This window comes from Podarcis pityusensis (genome assembly GCF_964106645.2).
Source record: "Podarcis pityusensis genome assembly, chromosome: Z".
NCBI lineage: Eukaryota > Metazoa > Chordata > Lepidosauria > Squamata > Lacertidae > Podarcis > Podarcis pityusensis.
In genome coordinates, this window is record NC_138044.1 from 46,689,444 (window position 1) to 46,716,752 (window position 27,309).

General features: G+C 44.4%; 1 protein-coding gene across 3 annotated transcripts in view; it reads left to right on the top strand.

Annotated features, from left to right (window-relative positions):
* The window catches only part of ARHGEF6 (Rac/Cdc42 guanine nucleotide exchange factor 6), a 373,875-nt gene that overhangs the window by 48,958 nt on the left and 297,608 nt on the right, over positions 1-27,309 (top strand). For 2 of the 3 annotated variants that reach the window (XM_080990089.1, XM_080990090.1), the window contains 10 exons: positions 743-829; positions 2,052-2,130; positions 2,926-3,059; positions 4,731-4,856; positions 7,146-7,166; positions 9,815-9,905; positions 12,541-12,630; positions 16,230-16,329; positions 18,332-18,386; positions 20,898-27,047. In XM_080990089.1, the coding sequence (XP_080846215.1) occupies positions 743-829; positions 2,052-2,130; positions 2,926-3,059; positions 4,731-4,856; positions 7,146-7,166; positions 9,815-9,905; positions 12,541-12,630; positions 16,230-16,329; positions 18,332-18,386; positions 20,898-21,038 (924 nt within the window). In that variant the 3' untranslated portion in view covers positions 21,039-27,047. Of the gene's footprint in view, positions 1-742; positions 830-2,051; positions 2,131-2,925; positions 3,060-4,730; positions 4,857-7,145; positions 7,167-9,814; positions 9,906-12,540; positions 12,631-16,229; positions 16,330-18,331; positions 18,387-20,897; positions 27,048-27,309 lie in introns of those variants that run through there. The other variant, XR_013981476.1, reaches the window with a different exon arrangement.

A 27,309-nucleotide genomic window follows, 5' to 3' on the forward strand; every position in this document is an offset into this window, starting at 1 on the left:
AAAAGGAGGTTTCTCTCATTTACACATCTCAAGTCCAATATGGGAGAAGTGGGGAGGTGAGAGGGCAGACTAAAAAATAAAAAGAAGACCCGTGAATACCACTCGTGTTTGCCTCTGTGATTTCCATCCCTGACCTTAAATGAACAAGAGGATTGTGGGGATTTTCACTTGCATTTACATTTCTGGCAGAATTCTCCAGCATATCTAATTCAGCCCCTTCCCAGGCTGGTGGTGGTGTGAGACTCAGGTAGCAGCAGGGTGTGCCATTTTAGGGGTGGTGAAACTTTATGTTTGCAAATTTCTACAGTGAGGAGTCTTTAAAAATGTGTTTTTAGGTGTCAGGAATTCAAATCTCCTAAAGTTTTTGGATAGAACAGTTAGCTTTGTAAACCTATGTTTTGAATAAGAAGAACGCGAACTGCTTTTGGAAACCTGAATAATTTTTATTTTGCCTTCTGAAAATGCTGGCCATTGCTAAATAATATTAATAATATTAATATTAATATCAGTTTATAACTGTTAATATTTGGCAATCTTTTTAATGATTTCTGTGCAGTTTTTCACACATTTTACTTGCCGGTCAAAACAAAATTATATTAATTTAATCAAAATATCTTTTAGAATCCCCAAGTCATGTTACAACTTTTTAGCATTTTCCTCATTTCTGGAATTTGAAAACTGAAAAATTCAACATGCCCTAAGTCAGGTGGGCCTCAGCGTGAATTTCCCTTTTTTGTTTCAGGAAAAAGAAGAAAGATACCTTTTGCTGTTTTCTAATGTCCTGCTGATTCTCTCCGCCAGTCCTCGGATGAGTGGATTTATGTATCAAGTGAGTAGTGTCTTATTGGGATTGCAGCAATTTGGCTTTTTTTTTTTTTTTTTGGAAGGACAACTGTGCATTATGGCCACGTGTCCCCCCCCAAAAAAAAAATCCACCAGAGGGGGACCTATGACTTTTTCTAGCCTTTTTGCTAATTGACCCCTGCCATTCATAGCTGCACCTGGAGTTGGACAGTTCTGTCAATTTCACTTTATACTCTTTATATTTTCCAGCCTTACATTTGGTTCAGTCAATTTCATCAACAATTTGTGGAGACAAATTTAAAAAGTCTGCACAAAAATGCCCATACATTGATGCGCTTGTACTTGTCCTAACAGGTGCATTTTTTTCTGTAAGCAGGTTGCCTAAAATACACAGCTTTCCCTGAAATAATGTAGTTTTGTACATTATTTGCAGCAGAATATGCTTTTTTGTGTGTGTGCACACTTTGCCTGGGGAGCAGCATGAAATTTCAAAGGAGAGCTCCGTTTTAGTTTCCTTATTAGTTCAGGAAATGTAAATGAGGTAGGTTTGCCTTAAGAAAAAAGAAATCTAATCATTTGACAATTATTAACAATAATCAACAAAACTGCTCCAGAAAAAAATACTTCAAATCATAATATTCTACAATAAAGTATGGCTTAAGATGAAATGACAATATTTCTTCCAAAAGAGCCCCCTCAAAATCCACTTAAATTTGCCTTTGCGGGAATAAATTATTTTCTTGACAATATTGTATAAGGGGCAACCGGTTTCCCCAAAATTTATTTCCATATTCACTTGCAATTCTCATCCTTAGATGTTATTTTTGACAGTGTAGCCAAATTCCAGACTTTATGAAGCCAATCTTTCCAAGGAGCAATGCAACTTTTTATTTTTTATTTTGTATAAATACTTATGGAAGCACTATAAACCTGGCACTAGATTAGAGCAGGCATTCTCTCTTCACACTTACACAGGAAGGCACACATTATCTTCAGATGCGCTGATGTATACGTGTTCTATTTAAGATCAAAGAAACCCAGCTCCCCTTTCAAAACTACTCTTTGAGTCATATGCCGATTTGAGCATATTCAGCTAATTGATTTGATGAGTTGACTTGGGTTTCTTTAATAAGGTGGCAGTCCCTAACTAAAATTTACATATTGCAAGGTTTCTCAGAAAAACGTTGACATAATACCTTTCTTTCTTTCTTTCTTTCTTTCTTTCTTTCTTTCTTTCTTGGGAGCAGGGAAAGCTCCCTTTAATAGGTATGATGGTCACAAAATTAGAAGATGTGGAAGTCAATGAACATGCTTTTGAAATTTCAGGTCAGTGTGCTGCTAGTGGCTTAGATGCATGCATTGATTAGATTAGATTGAATATATATATACCCACTTTTCTACTGTAAAGATACTCAAAGCGGCTTGCAATAGAAGGCAAAAAAAGAAGAAGCAACATATAGCAATGATGCAAAATGCTGAATACAATATAAAATACATAGGAACGTAAGAACATCAGGAGAACCTTGCTGGATCAGGCAAAAGGCCTACCTGGTCCATCATCCTGTTCTCACAATGGCCATACCTACATCCTGTGAGGAAACCCACAAGCAGCAACTGAGTGTACCAGCCACTCTCCCCACTTGTGAATTCAGAGCTACTGGTACTCAGAGAGATGTCAGGTGGCATTCAGCTAAGTTTTACTCATAGTATACTCTCTGAAAACAATTACAGACTGAGGTCCATGAGTTTCAGTGTGCATATTTTCAGTAACACTGAGTTGAATCCTTCTGATGGCCTCTGGCAGTGGAAAGAAGATGCTGCCACCATGGTTGGTAGCCTTATTTAGTGGAAATAAATGGTGTATTGCAGTGGTGGTGAACCTCTGGCCCTGACCTGGCATGCCATTCCAGTTTGGCCCATGGCGCCATTTTCCACAAGCCCCCATCCTTCTGTCAATCAAGTGGTGTCACTTGTGGCAGCAGCTGATGAGCCGGGAGGGAGGGAGGGTGGGGTTCAATTCTGCCTTGGCTGTGCAAACAGGTACTTGAAGCCAAAACAGAATGAGTGGGCTATTATTATTTGTTGTTGTTGTTTTTAAATGAGTTAACCTGGTTCGTACAGGGAGCCTGATCGACCGGATTACGGTGCATTGCAACAACAGCCAGGATCTGCACGACTGGCTTGACCATTTGCACAGGCTCACCAGGGGGACGGTTTCAAGCCTCTCCAAGACACACTCCTGGGGCTCTCATTCTGTAAGTTGATCTGCTTAGTGGGGCAATCTTGGTCTGTTCCAGGCTCCTGGGGAGGGTGGCAACACACCTTCTGTTCCTGCAGGGGGTGTTAGTGTGCTGGAAATCTACTATGACCAGATTCCTATGTAGGAGTTGAAGAAAGAATGGGTTGCCTTCACCCTCTGCCCTTCAGATCCCTTTTGAAGCCTCTTAGATTGTGTGCTCATTTATAAACTATTTGGGTTGGCTAAAGCTGCAGCTGCTTATTTTATTTCCTTGATGTTTCCCTAATTGTTGATTTCCACATTATAGCTGAGCTTTCACCAACTGTGAAAAGCCACTTCTGGATTTTTTTTATTTTAAATTATATTTTTTCAGTGTTACAAAACCACATTCACATTAAAACAAACATTTCCCCACTCCTACCTTTCTTTAAGGGACACAGGTGGTGCTGTGGGTTAAACCACAGAGCCTAGGACTTGCCGATCAGAAGGTCGGCGGTTCGAATCCCCGTGACAGGGTGAGCTCCCGTTGCTCGGTCCCTGCTCCTGCCAACCTAGCAGCTTGAAAGCACATCAAAGTGCAAGTCGATAAATAGGTACCAGTCCGGCGGGAAGGCAAACGGCGTTTCCGTGCGCTGCTCTGGTTCGCCAGAAGCAGCTTAGTCATGCTGGCCACATGACCCGGAAGCTGTACACCGGCTCCCTCAGCCAATAAAGCGAGATGAGCGCCGCAACCCCAGAGTCGGCCATGACCGGACCTAATGGTCAGGGGTCCCTTTACCTTTTTATCTTTCTTTTTAAAAAGCCAGCCATTTACAACTTCCCTTCTTCCCTGGTTCCTTTAGTTTTCCCACCTATCCTGCATATTCTTGTATATCCATTTAACACCTTTGCTATGTGTTAAACTGTTGAATTCACCCTAATCCTACCAATGATTTCACATGTTTACAGGTTTTTTCCAGATACTCCACAAAAATTTCCCTTCCTCTGCCACTTCTGGAAATTTAATAGTGCAAGTTTAGTGCAAGTTTCCAGAAACAAAAAATGGGGGGGGGGGGAGAGAGACTAGCAAAAAAAGTTTGCAAATACAGTGGTACCTTGGTACTTGAACAGCTTGGCTCCTGAACAAATCGGCTTCCAAACGCCGCAAACCGGGAAGTGAGTGTTCCAGTCTGTGAACGTTTTTCAGAAGCCGAATGTCCGACGAGGCTTCCATGGCTTCCATGGCTTCCGATTGAGTGCAGGAAGCTCCTGCAGCCAATCAGAAGCCATGTCTTGGTTTTCAAATCATTTTGGGAGTTGAACGGACTACCGGAATGGATTAAGTTCGAGAACCAAGATACCACTCTAGTGGAAATGAGCAACATACTTGTGCTGTGCTCGACTATATTTCCCTTTGTGGCTTTTATGTTGTGTGAAAGCTCAAGTGGAATCTGAACATCAAGAACATAGGAAATTGCCTTATCCTGAGTTGAGCCATCTAGTTCTGTATTGCCTACACTGACTGGAAGTGGCTCCGCAGGTTTGCAGGCAGTGTTCTCTCCCAGCATTATCTGGGGATAGCACCTGGGGCCTTCTGCTTGCAAGGCGGGTGAACCAAAATGGGCCTTCTTTCCTTTCCTTGGAAGATGTGGGAACTCTCAGCAGATTAACAAGCTAAATCAATAAATAAGAACTGTTTTATCATCAGACTTTCAGCTCTACTGGACAAGCCCGTGGCCCATTGGAGCCGCCCAAAATCGTTAAGCCCTGGAGCTTAAGTTGCCTCCGCCCCGCACCTCCCCTCAGGCCATCGGTGGCACTCAGCTACAAAGAGGTAATTATTGTCACAAATGGGTCTGGGTTGTGCCGCTGGATGAATACTGGGCATTGCTGTCTCGCTTTGTGGCTGGATGTGTAAGCTTAACACAGGAGGCTGGCCCCACTAAGCAACAAGTTTACAAATCCAGGCAGAAGGGCAACCCAGAGGCAAGCTCTTCCACTGCCGTAGAATTTTAGTGTTGGGATCGACCTTAGAAGTCATCTAGTATAAATCCTGTTGTTCAATGCAGGAGCTGTAATTTAGGACATACCTCCGGAATCCCTGAGGGACGGCTACTTGGCTTCTGCATAATACTTCCAGAGAGGAGAGCACCTCCTACCATTAGGAAGTTTCTCCTGCCATTTAGCTGAAATCTGCTTTGTTGTACTCTAGTCCAACAAAGACACCTGCTCTGCCTTCTTCATGACAACCCTGCAAATATTTAAGGGCTGCTCTTATGTCTCCCCTTTTTTCGGGGGGCGGGGGGCATGTCAGTAGCTCAGTGAAGGTGTTGACCCAGTATGCGGCAGCTGCTGAAAAGATAAAATTCCATGCCAGGGATCATTATTAGGAAAGGAACCGAATAGAAAACTGCCAATATCATAATGCTATTATACAAATCTATTGTGTGACCGCATTTGGAATATTGTGCACAGTTCTGGGCTCCTCGCCTCAAAAAGGATATTGTAGATTTGGAAAAAGTTCAGGAAAGTTCAGCCAGAATGATCAAGGGGGTGGAGCAACTCTCTTATGAGGCCCCCCCCCCCATTTTATCCTTTGGGTGTATTTTTGTCTTTTTAAACCCATAGAAGAACTGGGATTCTTAGGAATAAAGTACATTTCATATTTGGTAAAAAGGTAAAGGTTTACTGCTCCAGGAGCCAAACGTCTCGCAGAGAAAGAAAACCACTTCCCCATTTAATTGCATCCATCCAATTTCTTCTCACACTATAACAGTGTTCAAATCTAAGCCCACAGGAAACTGGGTTGACATAGGGGAGTTATTTGCATCATACAGGAAACTTGTGCCACAACCCCCGAAAGGTGTTACTATAAAATCACTCTTCAATACTTTTCAGGGATTTTTTTTTTTTAATGACTCATTTTTTACACGACTCACCCCTCACACTGCTTGTGCTGGAGGCTTGCTGGCTTCTGTACATGGGGGCTGATGGTCTATTTTTGTTCCTAAAATTTCATGAACATTGTCAGACATTGCCAAAGATATTTTGTTTTGTTTCGTCTTGCTCAGTATTCTTGTGTCCATTTTTCTTGGGAGTATATTCCATTGCTGTCCATGGGTCTAAGTAACTGAGCACTGGTGTGGTCATCAGTTTTTAAGTGTGGGAGCTCATCATGGCAGTCAGCATTGCCCCACTGCAGAGAAATCTCAAGTGGGCGTTGGAAATCCAGCAACCATGCTATAAGATATTTGGCTAAAGCCTTGCTCACAGGGAGGCTGTGCTGGCCTCTGTTTTGTGTTCTGGCTCCGCCCACCATGGCTCTGTCCCCACCCACCATTGGCCAAGGCTCCCTGACTGACTTTCCTCTGTGAATCAATGACCCTTCTTTGCGAAAAGGTTATCTATTCCTGCCCTTGAGTTTCCTGGATACAATTCTACTATTCTTTGTAACTGCCTATTCATCTGCCCTCTTTGAGTGAGCAGTAACTCTCCTTTGGGGAATGCTTGTGGTGAAGCCGGGAGGTGAAGGTGGGTAGAAACAGGTCCCCCTGAGAATGCAGTGCCCAAGTGCCCCTCGAAACCTGGAGCCCACACCGACTCGTACAGAGACATGACAGGCAGACTCCCCTTTGAGGGCGGATGACCTTTTCTCAGGAGCAGTTGAGTGAGCTGACCATATGCAACATGGGTGAGTAGAAGATTTAACCCCCTTCCTGCAGCAGAGGCTAACTGGGAAGTGGGGAGACCCTGAGCAGTGAGTCATTCAGAGTTGCAGAAGGAAACTTCCTCCATGAATGGAGAGCTTCTGGTTCCACGGGAGTTTTCCAGTGTTTAATCAACGCCTTTCCTCCTCCTTGTTATTATGAATAGTAATAGTCAAATTTTCAGTTATTTTACAGAGCGGCTTAACAAGATAAGAAATGCAATAAGCGAAAGTAAAACTTAAACAGTGAGCAATGCAAAATAAATAAAATGCTCTTCCAATGGTGTATCAGTAAAGGCAAATCCTACCCACCCCGTTAAGATACCAGGCTGAAAAAAGTCAGCTGCTTTTTTCCATGAATCATGCTTACCTTCTCATGTTTGTCTTTGTCTTCTTCTTTTTATGTTCATTCGGTAGAGGATGACTTACATTTTAAAGGTAAGGATGGAATCATCGCCATGGCTTCCTGGGTCGCTGCATTGCATGTATGTTTTAACAAAGGACAAGTGGGTTTTCCCCTTCTCTCTCCACCCCACCCACCCACCACCTTCTGCATTCGTGTGTCATATTTTCCCAGAGCAAAGCTCTGTGTTTGTTTGTTTTGCAATTCATTGCCATTCACTTTTCTGCATTGTCTTGGCTGCAAGCAATGGGACTTACTCTCTAGCACTTCTGCAAAGGACACTTAATGCTGCGGTTGAAATTCAGAGCATGGGGGAAAAAGATCCATCTGCCTGCGGCTCTTAAGTCATCCTTTACCCACATAGTGCCTTCCAGATCATGGGAGCCCACAGGAATGTTTGGGGTGTGTGAGGGAGGAAGCTGATTTCTATCAAAAGAAAGCCCTGGGAAGAATAGCGGCTGTACGTTCTGCATCACATCTCAGGATCTGCAAATATTAGAAATTTCCTCTTTCTTTTTTTTTAATGAAAGCTGGAAATCTTGGGATTATGGTTCAGTAATGCACACAGAGTCCAGATGTTATGGACTCTGTGTGCATTCATGAGGCAGTTTATTCAATTTCCCCGATGTTTTAGGAAAACATTGGGAAAACACTTAGGAAGTGTTAATTTCCGCATTATATTTTGAGCTTTCATGTGACATAAAACTATATTAGAGTATAGCTCTCACTTCCATTTTATTTGCAAAAGATTCCCTCTTCCACCCCCCCACCCCCCCAGAAACAAATAACACAAAAACTTGCACTATGTTCAGCTATGATTCTGGAAATGGCTTCTAAGTCATGCGAGAGCTCAGAAATAATGTGGAAATCAACAGTTTAGGAAACAGAATAAACTAGTGCAGCCAATGTCTCTCATCCACCCTCACCAGCGCAGCCAATGGGCAGCGGGGAGTGGAGGGGAAGGAATGAATCTTTATTTGCGTCAGCCATTGGCCATAGGAATAAAACAACAATACAATATACAAAGAATAGAAATAAAAAGTCAATTATATAAAATACATTTTAGGGGTTTGAATCAATAGTCAAATAGTGGATCTTATTCTGATTGCCCCAGCTAAAAACCTTGCAACCTTTGCTGTCACCTGCTCAGCAGGGAGTGGAGTTGGAGTTCAGCACTATGCAAAAGGCACTAGGTTTGAAATCATTTCTACTTTCCATGATGGAAAACATTTGTAATTTTCCATGATGATCTCAAGATGGCATCCACATCGGTTCATAATTATATGTTCCCATATGAGAAAAAGGCTTAGCCTGCAGAATTTACAAAATAGGACAGAAGCAGGAAAAGTGCATTATAAGAGATGGGAAAATAATATCCCTTCTGGAACCCCAGAGATTTATATTGCATGGTGTCCAAACAACTCACTCACCAATCGACCCTCTGAGTTGACTCATTGACCAGATTTGCTCATTTCACAGAAATCACTTAGAAGTGTACCTGCCCATTTTGTTTCATAACTTTCTTTCTAGAAGGGCTAGAGACTGGGTTGTCGCATGGTTTCATCTAATTTTTACTAGCACCTTCAGATAAAACAACTTTTGACTGCTAAAAAGATACCCCCAGTTAATTGGAAAGATGAATAGATGCTCAAAATACTTTTTCTTGAACATAGAAAGGAATGCTTCTTAGACATCTCCTCGGGTGAGAGACATGTCTCCTCAGAGAAGCATTCATTCCCTTTCTCTCACATAGAAGAGAGTGCCTCTTCTAAGTTGAGATCTGTTGTGTCACAAACATGGGTTGTTTAAGTTCAAATAAACTGTTTTTTGCAGAGGCAGATTTTGGGCAGCACGACTGGTTCCCTTGCACAGGGCGCCAGGCCCAAGGGACGCCTTCCCACATGCTTCCCAAAATCTAGTAAGCCCTTGCTTTCGGAAGGAGGGTCCCAGAGTCCTCCTTCCTTCCTCCTTCCTCCTTCCTCCTTCCTGCTTCCTCCTTCCTCCTTCCTCCTTCCTCAAGCCTAGTTAGCACTTACCCAGCATTGGGAAGGAGATGGGAGGTCTCTTGGACCCTACTACAGCCCTCATGCTTCCTTCCCAAAGACCAGCACCTTGCTTAGCCAGCTTTCAAAAGGTGACACAGGTGCTGGGGTGTGTGTGTCAAATTTTGTTTTCACACAGGGTGCTGTATTCAGGGCCGTCTTGAGCATATCTGGCATCGTGGTGGAAAGATCCCTCCGGTGCCCCCCCCCCCAGTTTCCCAGAGTTGTCGACTTGTCAACCTTTCCCCATGCCTCTGTGGGCATTGCTCTCCTCCCGGGGAGGCTTGGGAGGCAAGCTGCACGTCCGCCAGGAATATAGTTGACAGGGTACAGCTGGTGGGCGTGCAGGGAAAGGGGAGGCCGCCGGCAAAGCCGCGCAGCTCCCCCACTCGCTGGGGCACCCCTGAGAGGCCAGTGCCCTGGCGCAACGCACCAGTAAGCCCAACAGGAAAGATGGCTCTGGCCCTATTACCAAGTTCCAACCCTGCTTTTTGTCCTATAAGTATTGCTTTGTCCCACAACCCCAGATTTATCAGCTGAGACCGAGATGATTGTTAGCTAAGATTTCTCTATTCATAACCTTGGCTATCTCATTATTAAGTGAAGTATGTGTTATTGTTGTTGTTGTTTTAAAAAAATAGGACTCAAGCAAGAGCCCAAAGACAATGAAGAAGTTCCTTCCAAAAAGGAAAGACAGGAAAGCATCCGATGAGGAATTTGTCGTTAGAAAAAGTGAGCTGACTTGCATGACTTGTACTTGTAGGGATTGCATTTAAAAGAAAACCCGCAGAATTCTCCAGTGTAATATCTAAGACCCCCCATCTGCACTGCACATTTAAAGCAGTATCATGCCGCTTTAAACAGCCATGCCTTTCCCCAAAGAATTTTGGCAACTACTAGGAAATGTAGTTTAAAGCTGTTGAGAGTTGTTAGGAGACCCATCTCAACAGGAGATTCCCCTCATTGAGCTACATTTCCCAGACTATCCTGGGAATAGAGATTGGTTGTTAAACCACTCTGAGAATTGTAGTTCTGCGAGCAGGGGGTGGGGGTGGGGTCTCCTAACAACTTTAAGCACCTTTTAGCAAGTAGAATGTGACCCTGGTCAGCCAGCAAGCAGATGGGCAGCTGCTGAACCACAGACTTCTGCTGGAGTTCTGCATCCCCTGAATCAGAGCAGGGATCCCTAGAGGTGATTTTTCACTACACTCTACCAGCACAGTGGAAAGAGCTGGTCAGATTAAGGACAGTGGAGTCCTTCTAGTTCTGGCCAAAGACTTGTGTAATCCAGTGTCCTGTTCTCACAGTGGCTAAATGTAAACTGCAAGCAGGACCCGAATGTAACCTGCTATCTCCCCACTTGCGATTCACAACAACTAGTCTTCAGAGGCATGCTGTGGGTTATTTTTGGGGTCGCGTATTCTGCATAATAGTGCATTAGTGATGGATTTATTATACTGGACAGTCCACTTAGCATTCTGCTTTATTAGTTGTTCTGTGAGGCTTCACCAGTGTTACTATATGATTGCCATGCATAGGGATGGGGGGAAAAGTGAACGGGAACATTTGCAGTAAAACGAAAAGAAAAGTTACTGGGTTTCTGTAGGAAGTTGCAGCTCATGCACTGCTTGGAAATGAAGCAGACCACCCTGAAACTTCCGCAGGTGTGAAAGGTATTGAAAGTGGGTGCACATATGACTGCCCCAATACCATTGTGAGCAGAAAACGTCATGAATACACAATACAAACTGCGTCCGGAAGGACTCTGACTGGTATAAAAAGATTTCTTGCTTCACTCAAGGTTACAGAGGCCAAGATAAATACAGTGGTACCTCGGTTTAAGAACAGCCCTGTTTACAAACTATTTGGTTTATGAACTCCACAAAACTGGAAATAGTGTCCCGGGTTGTAAACTTTACCTCGGTCTATGAACGGACATCACCTTGCCAACAAAGGTCCGTATAGTTAAAGCCATGGTTTTCCCAGTAGTGATGTATGGAAGTGAGAGCTGGACCATAAAGGAGGCTGATCGCCGAAGAGTTGATGCTTTTGAATTATGGTGCTGGAGGAGACTCTTGAGAGTCCCATGGACTGCAAGAAGATCAAACGCATCCATTCTTAAGGAAATTAGCCCTGAGTTCTCACTGGAAGGACAGATCCTGAAGCTGAGGCTCCAATACTTTGGCCACCTCATGAGAAGAGAAGACTCCCTGGAAAAGACCCTCATGTTGGGAAAGATTGAGGGCAGAAGGAGAAGGGGACGACAGAGGATGAGATGGTTGGACAGTGTTCTCGAATCTACAAACATGAGTCTGACCAAACTGTGGGAGGCAGTGGAAGACAGGAGTGCCTGGTGTGCTCTGGTCCAGGGGCGTCATGAAGAGTCGGACACGACTAAATGACTAAACAACAACAACATGAACGGAAGCCAAATGGTGGAAAGGCACCGATGGCAGGAGGCCTCATTAGGGAAAGCGCGCCTCGGTTTGAGAACAGTTTTGGTTTAAGAACGGGCTTCCAGAATGGATTAAGTTCGTAAACCGAGATACCACTGTACCTGCTTCCTCCATTTTAAATACAGTGGTACCCCGGTTTCTGAACTTCACCGTTGACGAGTATTTCTGTTTTCGAACGCCGTAAACCTGGAAGTAAATGCTTCAGTTCTCGAACACACCTCAGAAGTCGAACATGAAACACAGCTTCCGCTGACTGTAAGATCCTGAGGCCTGGCTGTCAGCTATTGAGTTTTCAGTTTTCGAACATTTCAGAACTCGAATGGTTTTCCAGAATGGATTACATTCAAAAACTGAGGTACCACTGTATTAGAAAATCAGCAGTTTCTCAGGGTTGTATTCAACTACATTTTATTACTCAGAGTAGATCCATAGACCTAACTGATGGCTCATCCACACTTACCTTTTGCTCCGAGCTTTCCCACAGTCTCTGCTCAAGGACTTTTCATTTTTATTTCGCCCTGCCCCTTTCCCCAGGAAAAACCTCTCTTTAATACTGGGTTTTTTGTAGATTGCAGTAAAGAGTGGGTTTTCATGGGGAAAGCACCACAGCAAAAAGAAAAAAGTGCTTGGACACAAAAAGAAGTCTGGATGAGCTTAGTCATTGCCATTAATTTAATTGGGCCTACTTTGAGTAAAAGTTAGTTGAATACAACCCTCGCTTCTGACTAGAACACTTGAGTGTTCTAGCCCTTGTGAGGCAGAGATGAAACATAAAGCAAATTGTGCCGCTCCACCTAACAGCAAAGCTAGAAATCAGTGTTAGATGCTGAGCTAAGTCTTCTCAAGTTAATAGAAGCCAGATTGGGTGAGAGTCGTCTCTTGCATTCACCTGCCTTTGCGACATTTGACAGGTACTGCTGCCTTGGAGGAAGATGCACAGATCCTTAAAGTGATTGAGGCCTATTGCACAGGCGCCAGCACCCAGCAAACCCACAGCTCAGGTGAGTGGCTTAAAGGCAGCCCCTTGTACCTAGAAACTTTTGAATGTGGGGTAGCTTTGAGATAAGTGAGGTGCACCCAGCTGGCACCTTAGCATATGCCTGGTGCAGTCCTCTTGCAGTGCGTGGGAGGCTCTCTGCCAAGCATTGCATGCTAGTTGGGGTTTGAACTTACAAAGATCTCTTCCAGTGAGCCAGAGCATTGGTCCTTATAAGCCTTGGATTATCTACCTTTGACGTCTTTAGCTCCTAGTGGGGCTCTTCTTTTGACCTAAACCTCTTCAGATGCTGTTGGACTCCAACCACCATGAGTCCCAGCAAACACGGGCATTGAGCAGGGGTGATGGGAGTTGTAGTCCAGTGACACTGGGAGGGCAAAAGGTTGGTTATCTGTGTTTAACCTTTCCCTTTCATAAGAACCTACAAAGATCCCTGGAGGATCAGACCAAAAGGTCCATCTAAACCCATCTTCTTTGTTGCTCTCAGGGGCCAACTGGATACCTCCTAGAAGCCCACAAGCAGGGCATGAGAAAGATGTTTACTTTCTTATTTATCTTCTTAACCCTTTATGTCCTTCCTTTCTTCCATCATGGAACCCACAGTAGCCTATCTGTGGTTCCCAGGAGGTCTCCCATCCAGGCACTGACCAGACCCAGACCTGTTTAGCTTTCAGCAGAGCAGCATCCTCACCTGTCTTGAGACCATAAACTGGGATTGGGTGATTGCCCTCCCCTGCTGTTTACCCCTAGCAATTAGCATTCAGAAGTAGACCATCTGTTCTATATGAATGTTTCACGTAGGCTTCGTGGCTAAATAATGTGCCATGAATTAGCCCTCTCCATAAAGAGTGGTCAAAAATGCCTTTTAAGTCACAGTCTACTACGAAGCAGGTGTTGTGCATAAGAAGATCCTGCTGGATCAGGCTTATGGCCCATCTAGTCCAGCATCCTGTTCTCAGAGTGGCCAACTGGGTGCTTGTGGGAGATTTGAGCGCAAGAGCCCTCTCCCCTCCTGTGGTTCCCAGCAAGTGGGATTTGGAACTTTGACTGGTTCCAGCTGTGGAGGCAGAGCAGAGTTGTAGTCATGCGTATCCATTGATGGCCTTCTCTGAGAAATTGTCCAGTCCTCTTTTGAAGCCATCTTAAGTTGGTGGCCAACACTGTTTCTCGTGGGAGGGAGTTCCATGGTTTACCTGTCAGCCTTCAACCACCCAGGTCAGTGGTCGTCCTGGCCTCCTTGGGGAGCAAGTTCTTAGTTTATGTATGTGCTGCAATGAAGAAGGACTTCATTTTATCTGTCCAGAATCTTCCAAAACTAAGCTTCATTGGATGCCCAACGTTCTGAACGGGGGGAGAAAAACTTCTTCATATCTGCTTCCTCCGTGCCATGCTTAGTTTTTTAAACTTCCATTGTGTTTCCTCTGCATCTGTCCCAAATGCTGCATCTGTTCCTCATGGGGGAGTTGCCCTTGATCATTTCACTTGCCCTGAGCTACAAGGGCCGATGGTCTGCCTATAAATAAGGCAGTTTCCTATGTTTCCTATCCGCTGCCTCACTCTTACCTCATGCCCTGCGGCAAAGGAAGCACAGCAGAGGACGATGGCAGTCCCTTCTCACCCAGCTTCCTCCTATTCCACTGTGCAAGCAAACTGATGGTTATCTTAGAATGCAAGAGATAGCTTTGACTAGGAAGCACAAGATGCTATCATTTAATCTGCTGCACCTTTCAGAAAAAGCTGCTTCCTGAGTGAGGTGCTAACATCTTCTGAAGTGATGGAAATGCAAACATTTAGTCAGTCGCATTGACAGGGCAAATTAAAATCCGTGTACTCTTAGAGGGGAAAGAGAGGGGTAGTAAAACGGGTGTGGCCCTCTCCTTCCGAAATGTGGCTGCTTTGTACAACTTTTGTCAGCTGTTAAGCTATTAGAAAACACATGCCCATTTCCTGGTCTATTTTAAAGTGATGGTTTTAACCAACGAAGCCAGAAAGACTTGGAACCAGGTTACCTGAAATAGTGTCTTAGCATAGAAGAGCTGGTGGCTGGATCAGGCCAACGTCCCATCTTGCCCAGCATCCTGTTTTCACAGTGGCCAACCAGATACCTATGGTGAAGTCCACCTATGGTGTCGGCCCACAATAGCAACAACACTCTTGTTATTTGTGATTCCTAGCCCCTGATATTCAGTACCTGCTCCATGTCCTGCCTTCAAGTGAGGTGAAGTGGGTAGCTAAAAAGGAAAGAGCCTTCTTGGTGGTGACACCCCATTTATGGAATAGCTTCCTTCCTTCCTTCCTTCCTTCCTTCCTTCCTTCCTTCCTTCCTTAAAATAATTTTTATTAAGTTTTCCATTTTAACAATCCAATAAAAACCACATTAAAACATTCCAAATTATAATACAATCAAAAAATATCCAATGCCGAATTATATATCTTTGGGTGACTTCCTATGCTCTGAAGTTCAGGGAGTGATGATTTAATATTTTACTGCATTCCTTAATTAGCCCAAATAATCCTAATAAAACATTTCCAATGTTGATCCTTCATTTATTTTTAACAGCCTCTGAATTAGTTTAGCAAGCGGGTTAGTCCTTTGTAGTTCTGTGTGAAATATTTTTAATTTTCTTCTTCTTTATGTTCCTGTTGTAGTCCAAAGTCCTCATCGACGCCAGTTTCACTTTCTGCACACCAAGGCAAATCTCAGTGCATCACATCCAAGACAAAGGGAGATCTAGCCTTCCGCTATTAGCGCCGGGCTAATATACAAAATTCCCTTCTGTGATCTCGTTCCAGCTGCTAACAAGCTGATGTCTCAGGAAAACACCATAGCTCCCATCATGAATTCTTTTTATCATTCTATTAAGAGTTGTGGCCAGAATCATAGTCAAAATTTCACACAATCAATTTTGTAGTTAAACCATAACAATAACAATAGCAAGATACTCTTTCAATTCTGCTTTCATATTTCAAACAGTCAGCCTTTCGGGCGAGATTTGCCGAATAAAACAGCAAATGCAAAGTATATCAAGAGAGAATAATGGAGGCTCACCTCCCCCAACATACCGATCCAATTACGACGAAAGTCCTTCTCCAGGTCGAATCCTTGGCACCCAGCGGCTGAATCAATTAGCAGAGTACTTTATCCCCCCTAGTTCAGAGCATGCCTGTTAATTAAGTTTGAATTTTATTTTAAAAAAACAGGTGTCCACCGCTCATGGCGCAAGTTTTGGAGAGCTCCCGAAAGGCGCGGTGCAATGCACCCAGCGCCCCCTGCCACCCACATTCCTTCAGGACGGACGGCAGGTATCGGATGATCTGTGGGTAGAGCACCCCCCCCCCGGTCCTGGGGGTTTTTGGGGATGATAATTACCCCCATATTATCTTCATTAGCCGCACAGAAAGGCTCCCCTGGTCTGGGGACAGCCGTTTGCCATGGCGGCCAGACAGGAAGTCTTTTTCTTGCTGTTTTTTTCAATCTTGACAATGATGATGCACCAGTGGGGAAAAGAGCAGGGAAACGCTCTTCTCCTGTTAACGTTCTTGTTTATTTGTTGTGTGCGCCAAAACAGAGCTGTCCCCTGATTTGTCCTCTCTTGCCACCAGGTTCCCGTAAGGATTCCGTCCCCCAGGTCCTGCTTCCGGAAGAAGAGAAAATCATCTTTGAGGAAACAAGAAGCAATGGGCAGACTATCACAGAGGAGAAGTGAGTGAGATTGGGGTGGGCCCCAGAACAAGTGAGCTGAAGCCTAAGAAATTTAATTGTGGGTGTCCTATCCCCATCCACCCAATAACAAAAGGAGCAAGAGGAGGTCAGTGCGCGAGGTCGACTGCAGGGTGGCAAGAGTTCTGTTCTGGGGAGCAGAATATCTTGCTCCTACCCTGCATTTGGAATCCATGTTTAGGTAAACAATTCAATGAAGAAGGCATTCAATGAAGCAGCATTTAATGTTGCCAGTGTCCACATCCTGCCCTTGACTGGAATGTTGCAAACCTTTGTACTGCGTAACTTCACCATGAAACCACACAGCACAAAGCTTTGCAACGTAATACAACTTGGGCATTTTGCTATGTAACTCCGCAACACTGCACTTCCCTGCATATTCATCTTATGCCTAAGCAGGCAATAGGACCAAGCATTGCCTATAAAAGAGAAAACGAATATGTGGAATTTTCTTTTCCCCCCTCAAAATGAGGGAGATTTGTGACTTTTTGCCACTTTTTAAATGCTATTTTGTTTCTGTTGCTTATCCCTTAAGCTTTCGCCAGTTTCTTCACTTGTGGAAATCCTTTCCTTACAGGCTTGTTTGCCAACAAAGAAACAAAATGAAACAAAAAAACAAAACAGAACCCTGCGAAGCTGTAGTGCAGAAGGCCTGAACTTTGCAAAGGGAACATGCTGTAGGGGCATCAATCCCATTCCTGTTGAGGTTCACTGCTTCTGCATATGACCTATAGAATCATAGAACTGTAGGGTTGGAAGGGACCCAGAGGATCATCTACTCAAACCCTTGGGCTGCCCAATCCAAAGCTGAAAGAAAAACAGATGGGGACAGGCAAACTGTGTTTTCAGCACATTTCTGTCTCTTTTTTTAAACCACAAACAGTCCTTCCCCCCCAGGGGATCTGTTGCTTTAGCAGGGTTCCCCAAACTTGGGTCTCCAGCTGTTGTTGGATTACAGTTCCCATCATCCCTGACCACTAGTCCTTCTAGCTAGGGATGGTGGGAGTTGTAGTCTAAGAACAGCTGGAGTTCCAAGTTTGGGAAACCCTGGCAAAGAAGTGCTTTAAGTCGCTTTAACTGCACAAACCTAAATTTCTTTTTTTTTTTTTTAAATGATATTTATTAAAATTTCAGAAACAAAAAATTACATAGTTAAAGAAACAAGGGGAAAAATAAAAAAGAGAAAAAACATACAAAATACAAAGTACAGAAAAAACAAAGATAAAAAACACTTAAAAACAAATCAGTCCTTCCGTATCTTACATTTCATTTCCTTGCTTCCCTGACCTCCTCTCACCTCCCTTTTTTGTATTCCAGTTCAATTGGTTAATTCAGCAATTCCTTCCCCTCTTTGTTTTTGTCTTAGTCCTTTAACTTAATATATTATAGCTTTAGATTCTCACTTATTAACAATCCATTTTTACATACACCTTTAAGACATTGCTGCTAAAACCACTTAACTTCATTCTGACATCATTCTAACATTCATTAATTTTGCAATATTTCTGTAAATAGTCTTTAAATTTCTTCCAATCTTCTTCCACCGACTCTTCTCCCTGGTCTCAGATTCTGCCAGTCATTTCCGCCAGTTCCATATAGTCCATCACCTTCATCTGCCATTCCTCCAGTGTGGGTAGATCTTGTGTCTTCCAATACTTTGCAATAAGTATTCTTGCTGCTGTTGTGGCATACATAAAGAAAGTTCTATCCTTCTTTACACAAACCTAAATTTCCCAGAGCCCAGTTGAATCCTTCCCAGAAGATATGAGAGTCTGGGGGTGCCTTGCCACTACCTACCTGGCGGGCAGGCACTGTTGCTACGTATCTTTAGGCACCAGGCAAAGACATTCCTCTTCTCCTAGGCCTTTACACTAATTAAATAATCTATAGGGCCTTTTGAAACTGCAGGGAGTGTGTTTGTCTATGAGTTCCCTTTGGCTGCTTCTTAGCATTTTGCTGCTGACTGTTGGGTTCTTTTTCCTAGGAGTCTGGTGGACGCCGTCTATGCACTGAAGGATGAGGTCAAGGAACTTAGACAGGTAATCAAAAGCATCACCCTATTCCAGGATGACATGTACATAAATGGGCATCCACCGGGGGGCGGGGAGACAGTTGCCCCATCTAGAATGAACCCTAACTCCATCTTTCACATAAAAAACAGAGGAAGTTTCAAACATTAGTAGAACCTAAGATAAGAAGTAAAATGTACAGGTGTTGTTCTTTGCAAAGGTGAGAAATTAGCCTGCTCCCCCCTTTCAGTGTTTTAGTTCCCCCTCCCCCGGAAAAATTCTTATACGCACCCTCGCATACATGCACAGTATTGCAAGATGTGTTTGCAAGGTCCTGAGAGCATTATGTCAGGATTAGGAAACTTCCATGCAGCCACAAAGCTCATTGGGTGACACTGGGACAGTCGTCATCTCAGCTTAACCCACCTCGCAGGGTTGTTGTGAAGGTTGAAGAGGGAAGAGCTAGGGATAGACAACATGGCATAGCCTAGATGTTCGTGGACTGAGAGGCCTTTATTGAGGTTAGTGAAGCCTTAAATTAAATATGGTTTTAGCGTCATATCATTAGACTGCCAGTGTTGTGGATGTGCACCTTCTGAATTTGTGCACTGAGGGTTGCTGGGACCTGTAATTGCTGAGAATGACAAAGTGAAGAGCCTGCTGGGTTAGACGCATGGCGGATCCAGCATCTTGTTCTCACAGTGGCCAGCCAGATGCTGTGGGAAACCTGAAAGCAGGACCCCAATGGGTGTTCAGTAGCATCACCGCTTCTGATCACAGAGGCAGAATGTAGCCATGGCTAGTAACCCATCAATACCTTTCTCATCCACGAATTTGTCCATTCCTCTTTGCAAGCCCATCCAAGTTGGTAGCCCTCACTGCCTCCAGAGAAGGGAGCTCCACAACTTAGCCATGTGCTGTGTGAAGAAGGGCTTCATTTTTACCTGCCCCAAATCTTCCAGTGTTCAGCTTCTTTGGATACTCATGAGTTCCAGAGTTAGGAAGGTGGAAGCAACCCCCCCCCCTTCTGTCTACTCCGTCAAAGCCATGCATTATTTCTCTGAACCAAAAAGTCCTAAACATTGCAGCCTTTCATTTCTCGTTTTGTCAAAGGCGCTCCACCCTTAGATTATTTTCGCTTCCCTTTTCTGAACCTTCTCCTGCTTTGCAATACCCTTTTTGAAGTGAGGCAACCAGAACCGTACAGTTTTCCAAATGCAATGAGTGGGTGGGTGTGGATGTGTAAATATGGGTGAGGGGAGGTAGGTTGACTGAGATAGGCATATGTTTGTGGGTGGGGGATTTGTGTGGGTACTGAGTGAGTGGAAATGTTCTGAGTGAATGGAACCCTACTTCATTGATGTTGATTTTTTCATCTCTTTTATTTAATTGCCGTATCTAATTGAATTTGATTTCCTCCTAGACTGCTTTGTGACCTTTTCTGGTGGAAAAGCAATACAAAAATACTTCAAATAACCTGACCACTGACTCTGCTGGCCAGGGCTGATGGCGCTTGTTGCCCAGCTACATTTGGAAGGCACCATCTTGGCTGCCCCCCCCAAAAAAATCTGTGCCCCCTGAACATACACTAATGAATAAATGTATAAATCAGGGATCAAAGTATAGGCTGTAATTTCTATCAGTGTTGGAGAGGACTTAGCCTAGCAGGTGGCAAACAGGGTGGTATTCAGCAAGGTTTTACTCAACATAGACCCATAGTAATGAATGAGCATGACTAGGTTAGGTCTATAAGTTTAAGTGGGTCCATTCTGAGTAAAACTTAGTTGAATACCATCCTGGATCTGTCCAGTGGACCAGGGTCTCCTCCACCCTCCCTTAGGCCATATTTGGCATGAAGGCTGACTTTTCACCAGTCGATAGACTGTGGAACTCTCTCCCACAGGAGGCAGGGATGGCTGGTAACTTTGATCAGTTTGGAAGAGAATTAGACAAATCAGTGGAGGAACAGGCTTTCAGTGGCTACCAGCCATGATGATTATGCTCTTCCTCCACAGTCAGAGGCAGTAATGCTTCTGAATACCAGCTGCTGGAAACCACAGGAGGGGAGAGTGACTCTTGGGCTTGAATCCAGCCTGCAGGCTTCCCACAGGCACCTGGTCATCCACTGTGAGAACAGGATGCTGGACTAGGTGGACCATTGGCTTCACCCAATAGGGCTCTTCTTATGTTCTCATGTTCTTATCTGACAATAGAATGACATCAGAGGACCTGTTTTGGCCCATGTGGGGCTTTGAAGTCCTGACAGTCAGCTGGCTATTGTGCTCACAAAGTACTGTGTACGGTTCTTTGCAGGCCATGGGCTTTGCAGGTTCTGCCAACCAGCTGAATGACGTTGCTGAAAACACCCCTTTTTTGGTTCAGATGTGCCTGACTTGGCTAACCACCCCTGTGGTGACCTGCAGTCAAGATTTCTCTGTCGCTGACTAAGACATCATTGCAGATGGGTTGGTTTTGGGGAGTGGAGAGAAAGTGAGAAGCTTCTTATGTGGAATATTAACACCCTGCTTCCTCTGCCTACAGGAGAATAAGAAGATGAAGCAGTGTTTGGAGGAAGAGCTGAAGTGCAGGAAAGATCTAGAGAAGTTGGTTCGGAGGCTACTGAAGCAAACAGATGAGTGTGTCAGGGAAGACGCCGGGCGGAGGTCCTCAGTCCTCGCCTGATTTCTTAACCCTGCTCACACGGGGCGGTTAGCTCACAACGTCAGGTATTCCCTGGAACTGAGGGGTTTGGTGCCCCTTCTCGTCATACTGGAGTTTGTGTTCTGCTTTTCTTTCGGGGTTTTTTTCACAGCATCATAGACTTTTAGCATTGCAAGGGACCCCTTCCGAGGGTCATCCAGTCCAGCTCTCTGCAATGCAGGAATCACAGCTAGAGAATCCCTGACAGAAGGCCACTCAACCTCTGCCTAAAAACCTCCAAGGAGGGAGAGTCCACCACTCTCCAAAGGAGTCCGTGCAACTGGCAGACAGCTCTAGTTTTGTTCTGTTACAAACAAGAAAGGAAAAGGCTCTGCTGATTTCTTTATTCCCCCACCCAATTCAAAGAAGCCAGCAACAGCCAGTGAGCAATTCTTTCTTTTAAAAAACAAGAATCACCCCAGGCCATGCTTTGGCCCCTCAGTCTCTATGACCCACCTTTGTAACTCTAGGTACCTCATTGCACCTTTTTCTGGGAACGTGGACTTTGCAACTGACCAAATGCCATTCGGAGTGAAGATCCGCTGAGTGGAAGCTGTAGAGGAAACGCTTTCCCCCACTTTTTTTCTTTTTCTTTTTAAATGCCTGTTACTTAATTTATTGGTTTGGTGGGCAGAGAAAAAAGGGGGAAATGGTTCCTTGAATCGCAATCAGGAAAGAAAGTTAAAGGTGATTTGCACTTCTTTAGATAATCAGGAAAACCGAGTTAGGTTTCCCTTCACATTAAATAACAACTGTTTGTTACCTGCACCCTTGAGGCACAGAGCACAGCAACACAGTGGTTTCTGAAATGGCCTTTCTATGGATATGAATATGCAACGGGCACCACAGCGCGTTGGACTACATTTGCCTGGGTGCCTCTGATCCGGAGTCGCTGTCCTGAGCTCCCTGGGAGTATTGCAGAGATCCCTCAGTAGTGCTTCTTTTGAGCAACGAGGGCTTAAGAGCACAGCAGCAAGCTTTGCTCACCACTGTGGAGTGTGTGAGCTTCACATGCATGTGTGTGAATGTGTGTGCCCTTTGGGTTTTAACTAGGGCTTCAACATATTGGCTAGATGAATCAACTTAAAAACATCTCAGTCGAGTTAAAACAGTGGCCCCAATCAATCCGAGGGGCTGTACCCAGCATGAGTAATACCCAGAGTCGACACACTGAAATTAGCAGGCCTAAGTTATAACTGTCCATTAACTTCAGTGGGTCTACTCTATGTAGTACTAGCATTAGATACAACCTTTAAAAATGATGAGGGTGGCCTTGGATTGTATTCACCAAGTTATACTCTGAATAGAGCTATTGATATTAATGAACCTAGGTTCGTTTAATTTCAATGAGTTTACTCTGTGCAGGACTAGCACTGATTACCACCCTAACTTCAGCCGATGGATTTAAATTGGATCAGATTCACATTATACATTTAAAGCACCATACATTCTCCCAGAGAATCCTGGGAACTGGAGTTTCACACACAGAGAGAGCTAATATTCCCAGCACCCTTAACAAGCTATAGTTCCCAGGATTCATGGAATCGTGGACTTATAGAGTTGGAAGGGACCCTGAGGGATCCTCTAGTCCAACCCCTTGCAAGCAGGAATATGCAGCTGTCCCCTTTGGGGATCGAACCTGCCACCTGTAGTGTGGATAAACCTCAACTCTGAGTAAAACTTATTTGGATATCGCTCACAACTTTTTAATTATTATTATTTTAAAAATAGTTTTTGTAAAAACCATTTGCATTGAAAACAATCAAGCGGCAAGGGGCATCTGGGAAGTGGCTTTCCCTCCCATGTTTGAGAAAGAGGGAGACTGCATGAGCTTCACGACTTAGCAGCACCAGAAAATGCCTCTGCTGGCTTAGAAGAGGCATTCATACCACACATGGAAAGCTCTCTGGCACCACTTTCCCCAAAGCACCCTGGAAGCTTCCGTTTACTAAGGATGCTGAGAGCTATTCCTCTCCTAGAGTTGCAATCAAGCCTTCTTCCCAGGAGACTCAGGGAACTTGGAGGCTGGCAGCTCTAAGCACTATCAATACATTAGATTTCCCAGGGTTATTTGGGGGAAGCCTTGACTGTTTAAAGTGGCATGATATTTCTTCAAATGTATGGTGTGGCCTCAGTCTCTCTCTCTCTTTGGATATGCAGAGCTTCTCTTCTAACAGGTCAGACCATTCATATATAGCCCTATATTGGCTACTCCAGGGCTCTGGAGACTTAGAGGCCACATGTCCGTGTTTTGTATTGGCCAAAGGCAAATGTAGGCAAGGAGACAGACACAACTGTTTATACACGCAGAGAAGACATGTACCGCTCACAGTTCAGAGACACAATCTAGCCAGGCAAAAGCAGTCAGGGAAGAAGTGAAGCAGGGCCAGCAAGGGACATAGCCTAGGGAGAGTCCTGATGGCCAGTTGAGGAGGGGGCAGACAGGACCCCCGGACCTGAAGTTCCCCATTCCTAATCTGGACTCTCTAGTAAAGGCCACTCCTTGGTCTCAGACTGAGAAAAAATGCCCCTGTCCTCCTGCTCCTTGTGAAACTGGATTTAACTGGATCCTTTAAAAAATAAAATATTATAGTCCTCATTGACTTGTATAAAGGGATGTGATAAATGGGGAAGCCACTGAGGACTGAGTGTGGCCATTGGTCCCTCTAGCTCAGGATTATCAGCACTGAATGAGCGGCTCTTTAGGGTTGCACTTGGAGGTTCCAGGAATTGAATCTGAGACTTTCTACATGCAAAGCAATGCTCTACTTTTGAATCTGCAGTCCCTTCCCTCTGCTGTCGGAAGGGGGTGCCTCTTCTGAGAAGACACTTACTGGATGAAAGGTACTTCTGACAGCTAAAAGCAAGTAATACTTTTCCTCAGAAGAGTGCATTTTGTTGCAAGCTAATTTATGTAGGTGGAATCAAAGCAAAACCTGTCTGATTCAGTCGATTTTGTTGATCAGCTGATAGCCCTCGTGGTATGTTTCCTTTTCTCCTTTGACTGAGTATTTGCTGTTCACCTTCAGTGTGAGCACTGATGCTGAAGCGGTGTGTTGAGACTTAAAAAAATAAAATTAAAAACAGGATAATATATTCTGTGATCATAAGTGGGAAGGGAGATAGTTCAGATATTCACAACCGTGTGAGGAATGTTTAATGGAAGCTGGATGAATTTTCATCCAGCTCCATCTAGGATAAGAAGAGATTATAGATACTTAGGGAACACAGACTAAATCAAATGAAGAATGAATCTCCTTTTTGTATGTGCTCTTAAAGGAAATATTTAACCATAACAATATGCAAGCCAGCCAGGTCTGCCTATAATATAACCTGCACATTTCATTTATTTCCGGGTTCCTCAAAGAGTATTCCTGCTCCCTTTCCCCTGGCTTTATTTTATAATTGCTGACATAATTCCATTTTACCAATAGCACTATGAAACCAAACTTGGAATTTTAATGGTTGTTAACTGAGTCACCACAATGGCTGAACACTGGCCTTCCTAATCCACCCACAGTCAGCTTTTAGCAGGGAGGGGAAATCCTTACCACTAGGTGACCCTAAACTTTGTAAGGGAAAGCACTTTTGTTGAAGCAGCTGGCACCATCTTGGGAAAGGGAAGGGAAAGGAGGACACAGAGTTTCATGCCGTTAAAGGACTCAAGACTGGCTGTGCAAAGATTTGAACTATAGGACTCTGCCTTGTGCTGAGTCAGAAAATTGGTCCAACTAGGTCCATACTGGTCCATCTAACTTCTCCCGCCCATTTCTTCTTCTTTCTTTTGAACATTGCATGAATGTGCATGTGTTTGTTTGCTCATTTGTCACCTTATAAAAAGAAACATTTTTAAAAGCACAAAACTGATCTAGGGGCTGGAGTGTCTTATTGACGTTACAGATACTGGTCAATGAGCCTTGTGCCTGGCCATCTTCTGCTCCCATCATGGCTGCACCATCTCCCCCAGCTCCAGAATGCAACCCTGGTGAGGAAGAGGCACATAATGCAATGACGGAACTGACACAGAGTCCTTGATGCTCCAAAAACATTTTTGTGTGTTTTCAGCTTTTGTTAACTTGAAAACGTAGCAGGTTCCTTCCCTACCAGCTGGGAGCAGAATTGTTAAGGAGCTGGATAAATTCTTGCTTAGAAAATCCCAGACTTTGTGCCAGGGCACACATCAGCAACGGGACCCTCCAGGTGGAGCACAGCTCCCATGAGCCCCTGCCAGCACAGGTGTCCGGCACAAGTCCAGCTTAAAGGTAAAGAACCACAGGGAGTGGTGTCCCCCATCCCATTTCACTACCTGAGGCAAACCATGAATTTGCCCCCTTCTGTCCCCACCCCCATGGCCCACTACCCACTTCCAGTGCTGCCAGAATGCTCCCCTCTTGCTGAATTCAGCAAGAGTGGCTGGAGCAACCCAGCCAGATGGGTGGAGTATAAATAATATCTTCATTATTCTCCAAGGCGTTTCCGTGCACCTTCTCTGTACCAGGGGCAGCAAGGCAAGCAGTAACGCAATACACCACAACACTTCTCCTCTCGCCGAAATTCGGCAAGGGGCAGGGTGTTCCACTGGCGGCAGAAGCAATAGGGCGGGAGGGGCCCTGCCTGTTTTCATTTCCACTGCCTGAGGCGGGTGCTTCACCCTCACCTTTGGGCTGGCTCTGGCCATAAGAAGGGAGACCAGCTAGGGGAAGCCTTCAAACTTGCTTGTTTTCCATCATGAAATGTTGGAATTTGGATATCTTTTAGGTTGAGGTGCGCACTAGGTGACTGTGTGTCCTACTTGTACAGGGCACGCTTCTCTGCCTGCAGGCATCCTCTGCTTGAAAGGCTGCCTGGTCCAAGACAGCAGACTGAGCAGGCACAATATTCCCCTCCCTTGCTCATCATCTCATCCATTGGGGCAGTATGTGTTGTATTTCTCTTAGGGTAATTCTTTCTAGATTTGCATCTATGCATATACTTTAGATTATGCAGGCATGTGTCTTCTTTCGCCTTTGTTTGTGGCAATGCAAAAGCAGGCAACACCCTTAGTCTCAAGGAGATTGCCTGCCCTCTTGTTTTGAGGACTAATATGTGGTTTCTTTATTTTTTTCTGAGTTATAGAGAGTGCCTACAGATTTGAATGTAGGAAAGCTGCATTATATAACTGAAGTCTGCTTAGCAGGTCCTGATACGGACCATGCCAGCCTTCCCCAATGGTAGAACCCTCCAGATATCTTGGACAACAATGGTCATCAGCCCCAACAAGCTTGTCCAGAACATCTAGAACAGGGACAGGTATGGAAAGGTACCAGCTGATAGTGGTTTTCCAAGGCCCTAGTTGAGACTTTGCCAGCCCTGCTTACCTAGGCTCTGCTTAAGAAAGGAAACTTGGAGAGTGCCAGGGGATGAATCTGGGAACCCCTGAGTGCTAAAGTTAGGCTGCAGCCTCTCCCACAGATCCAGTTAAAAAAGCACTGTGACCCACCCAACCACCACCCCAGGTGTCAAAGGTTTGGGAAACTCTGGTATTGCTATTCAAATTCAGCATTTTCTTGCACTGTATGCACCAGATGTGAATAAGTGTGTGTGTGTGTTTAAGGAAAATTAAGCCTGCAATCCTAAACACCCTTTCTCAAACAGAGGTCCCATTGAACTGAAAGGGACTTACTCTGAATAAAACACCCACCGGATTGTGCTGTAAAAACAAAGAAGAATATGCAGCTATCATAAAGGAGCAGAAGCCATGTGTGAATCTGACTTCAGTGTTCTCAAAAATATAGATATATATTCTTTGTTTACAGCTCTTTGTAAATAGGTTCCTGTTGCATCCCACACATTAACCCTTTGTCTCTCGTGTTTCCTTCCTGTCATACATGTTCTTATTTTCTGACACGATGACTGGTGTGTGTTCAACTTTTTCTAACCTGCTTTTATTTTGAGCAATTTTTTAAATTGTGGTTTTCAACAAAAATAAAAAAGGGTTTTAAAGAAAAATAATTTTGTGTGTGTGTGTGTGTGCTTTTCCTTACGACTTATCTTCCAATCTCTTTTTAATTTGCTTTTTAAAAATTGTTTAAATAAAAAACCCTAGTACTCATTGCAAAACGTCCACATTGATCCTGAGCTGAAAAGGAAACAAGAACTATTTTTTTAAAAAGCAGGTGGATAGAGGCTGCAATTCTATACCCGTTTGCAAAAGAAGGGATGCAGGGGGCGCTGTGGTCTAAACCACTGAGCCTAGGGCTTGCCGATCAAAAGG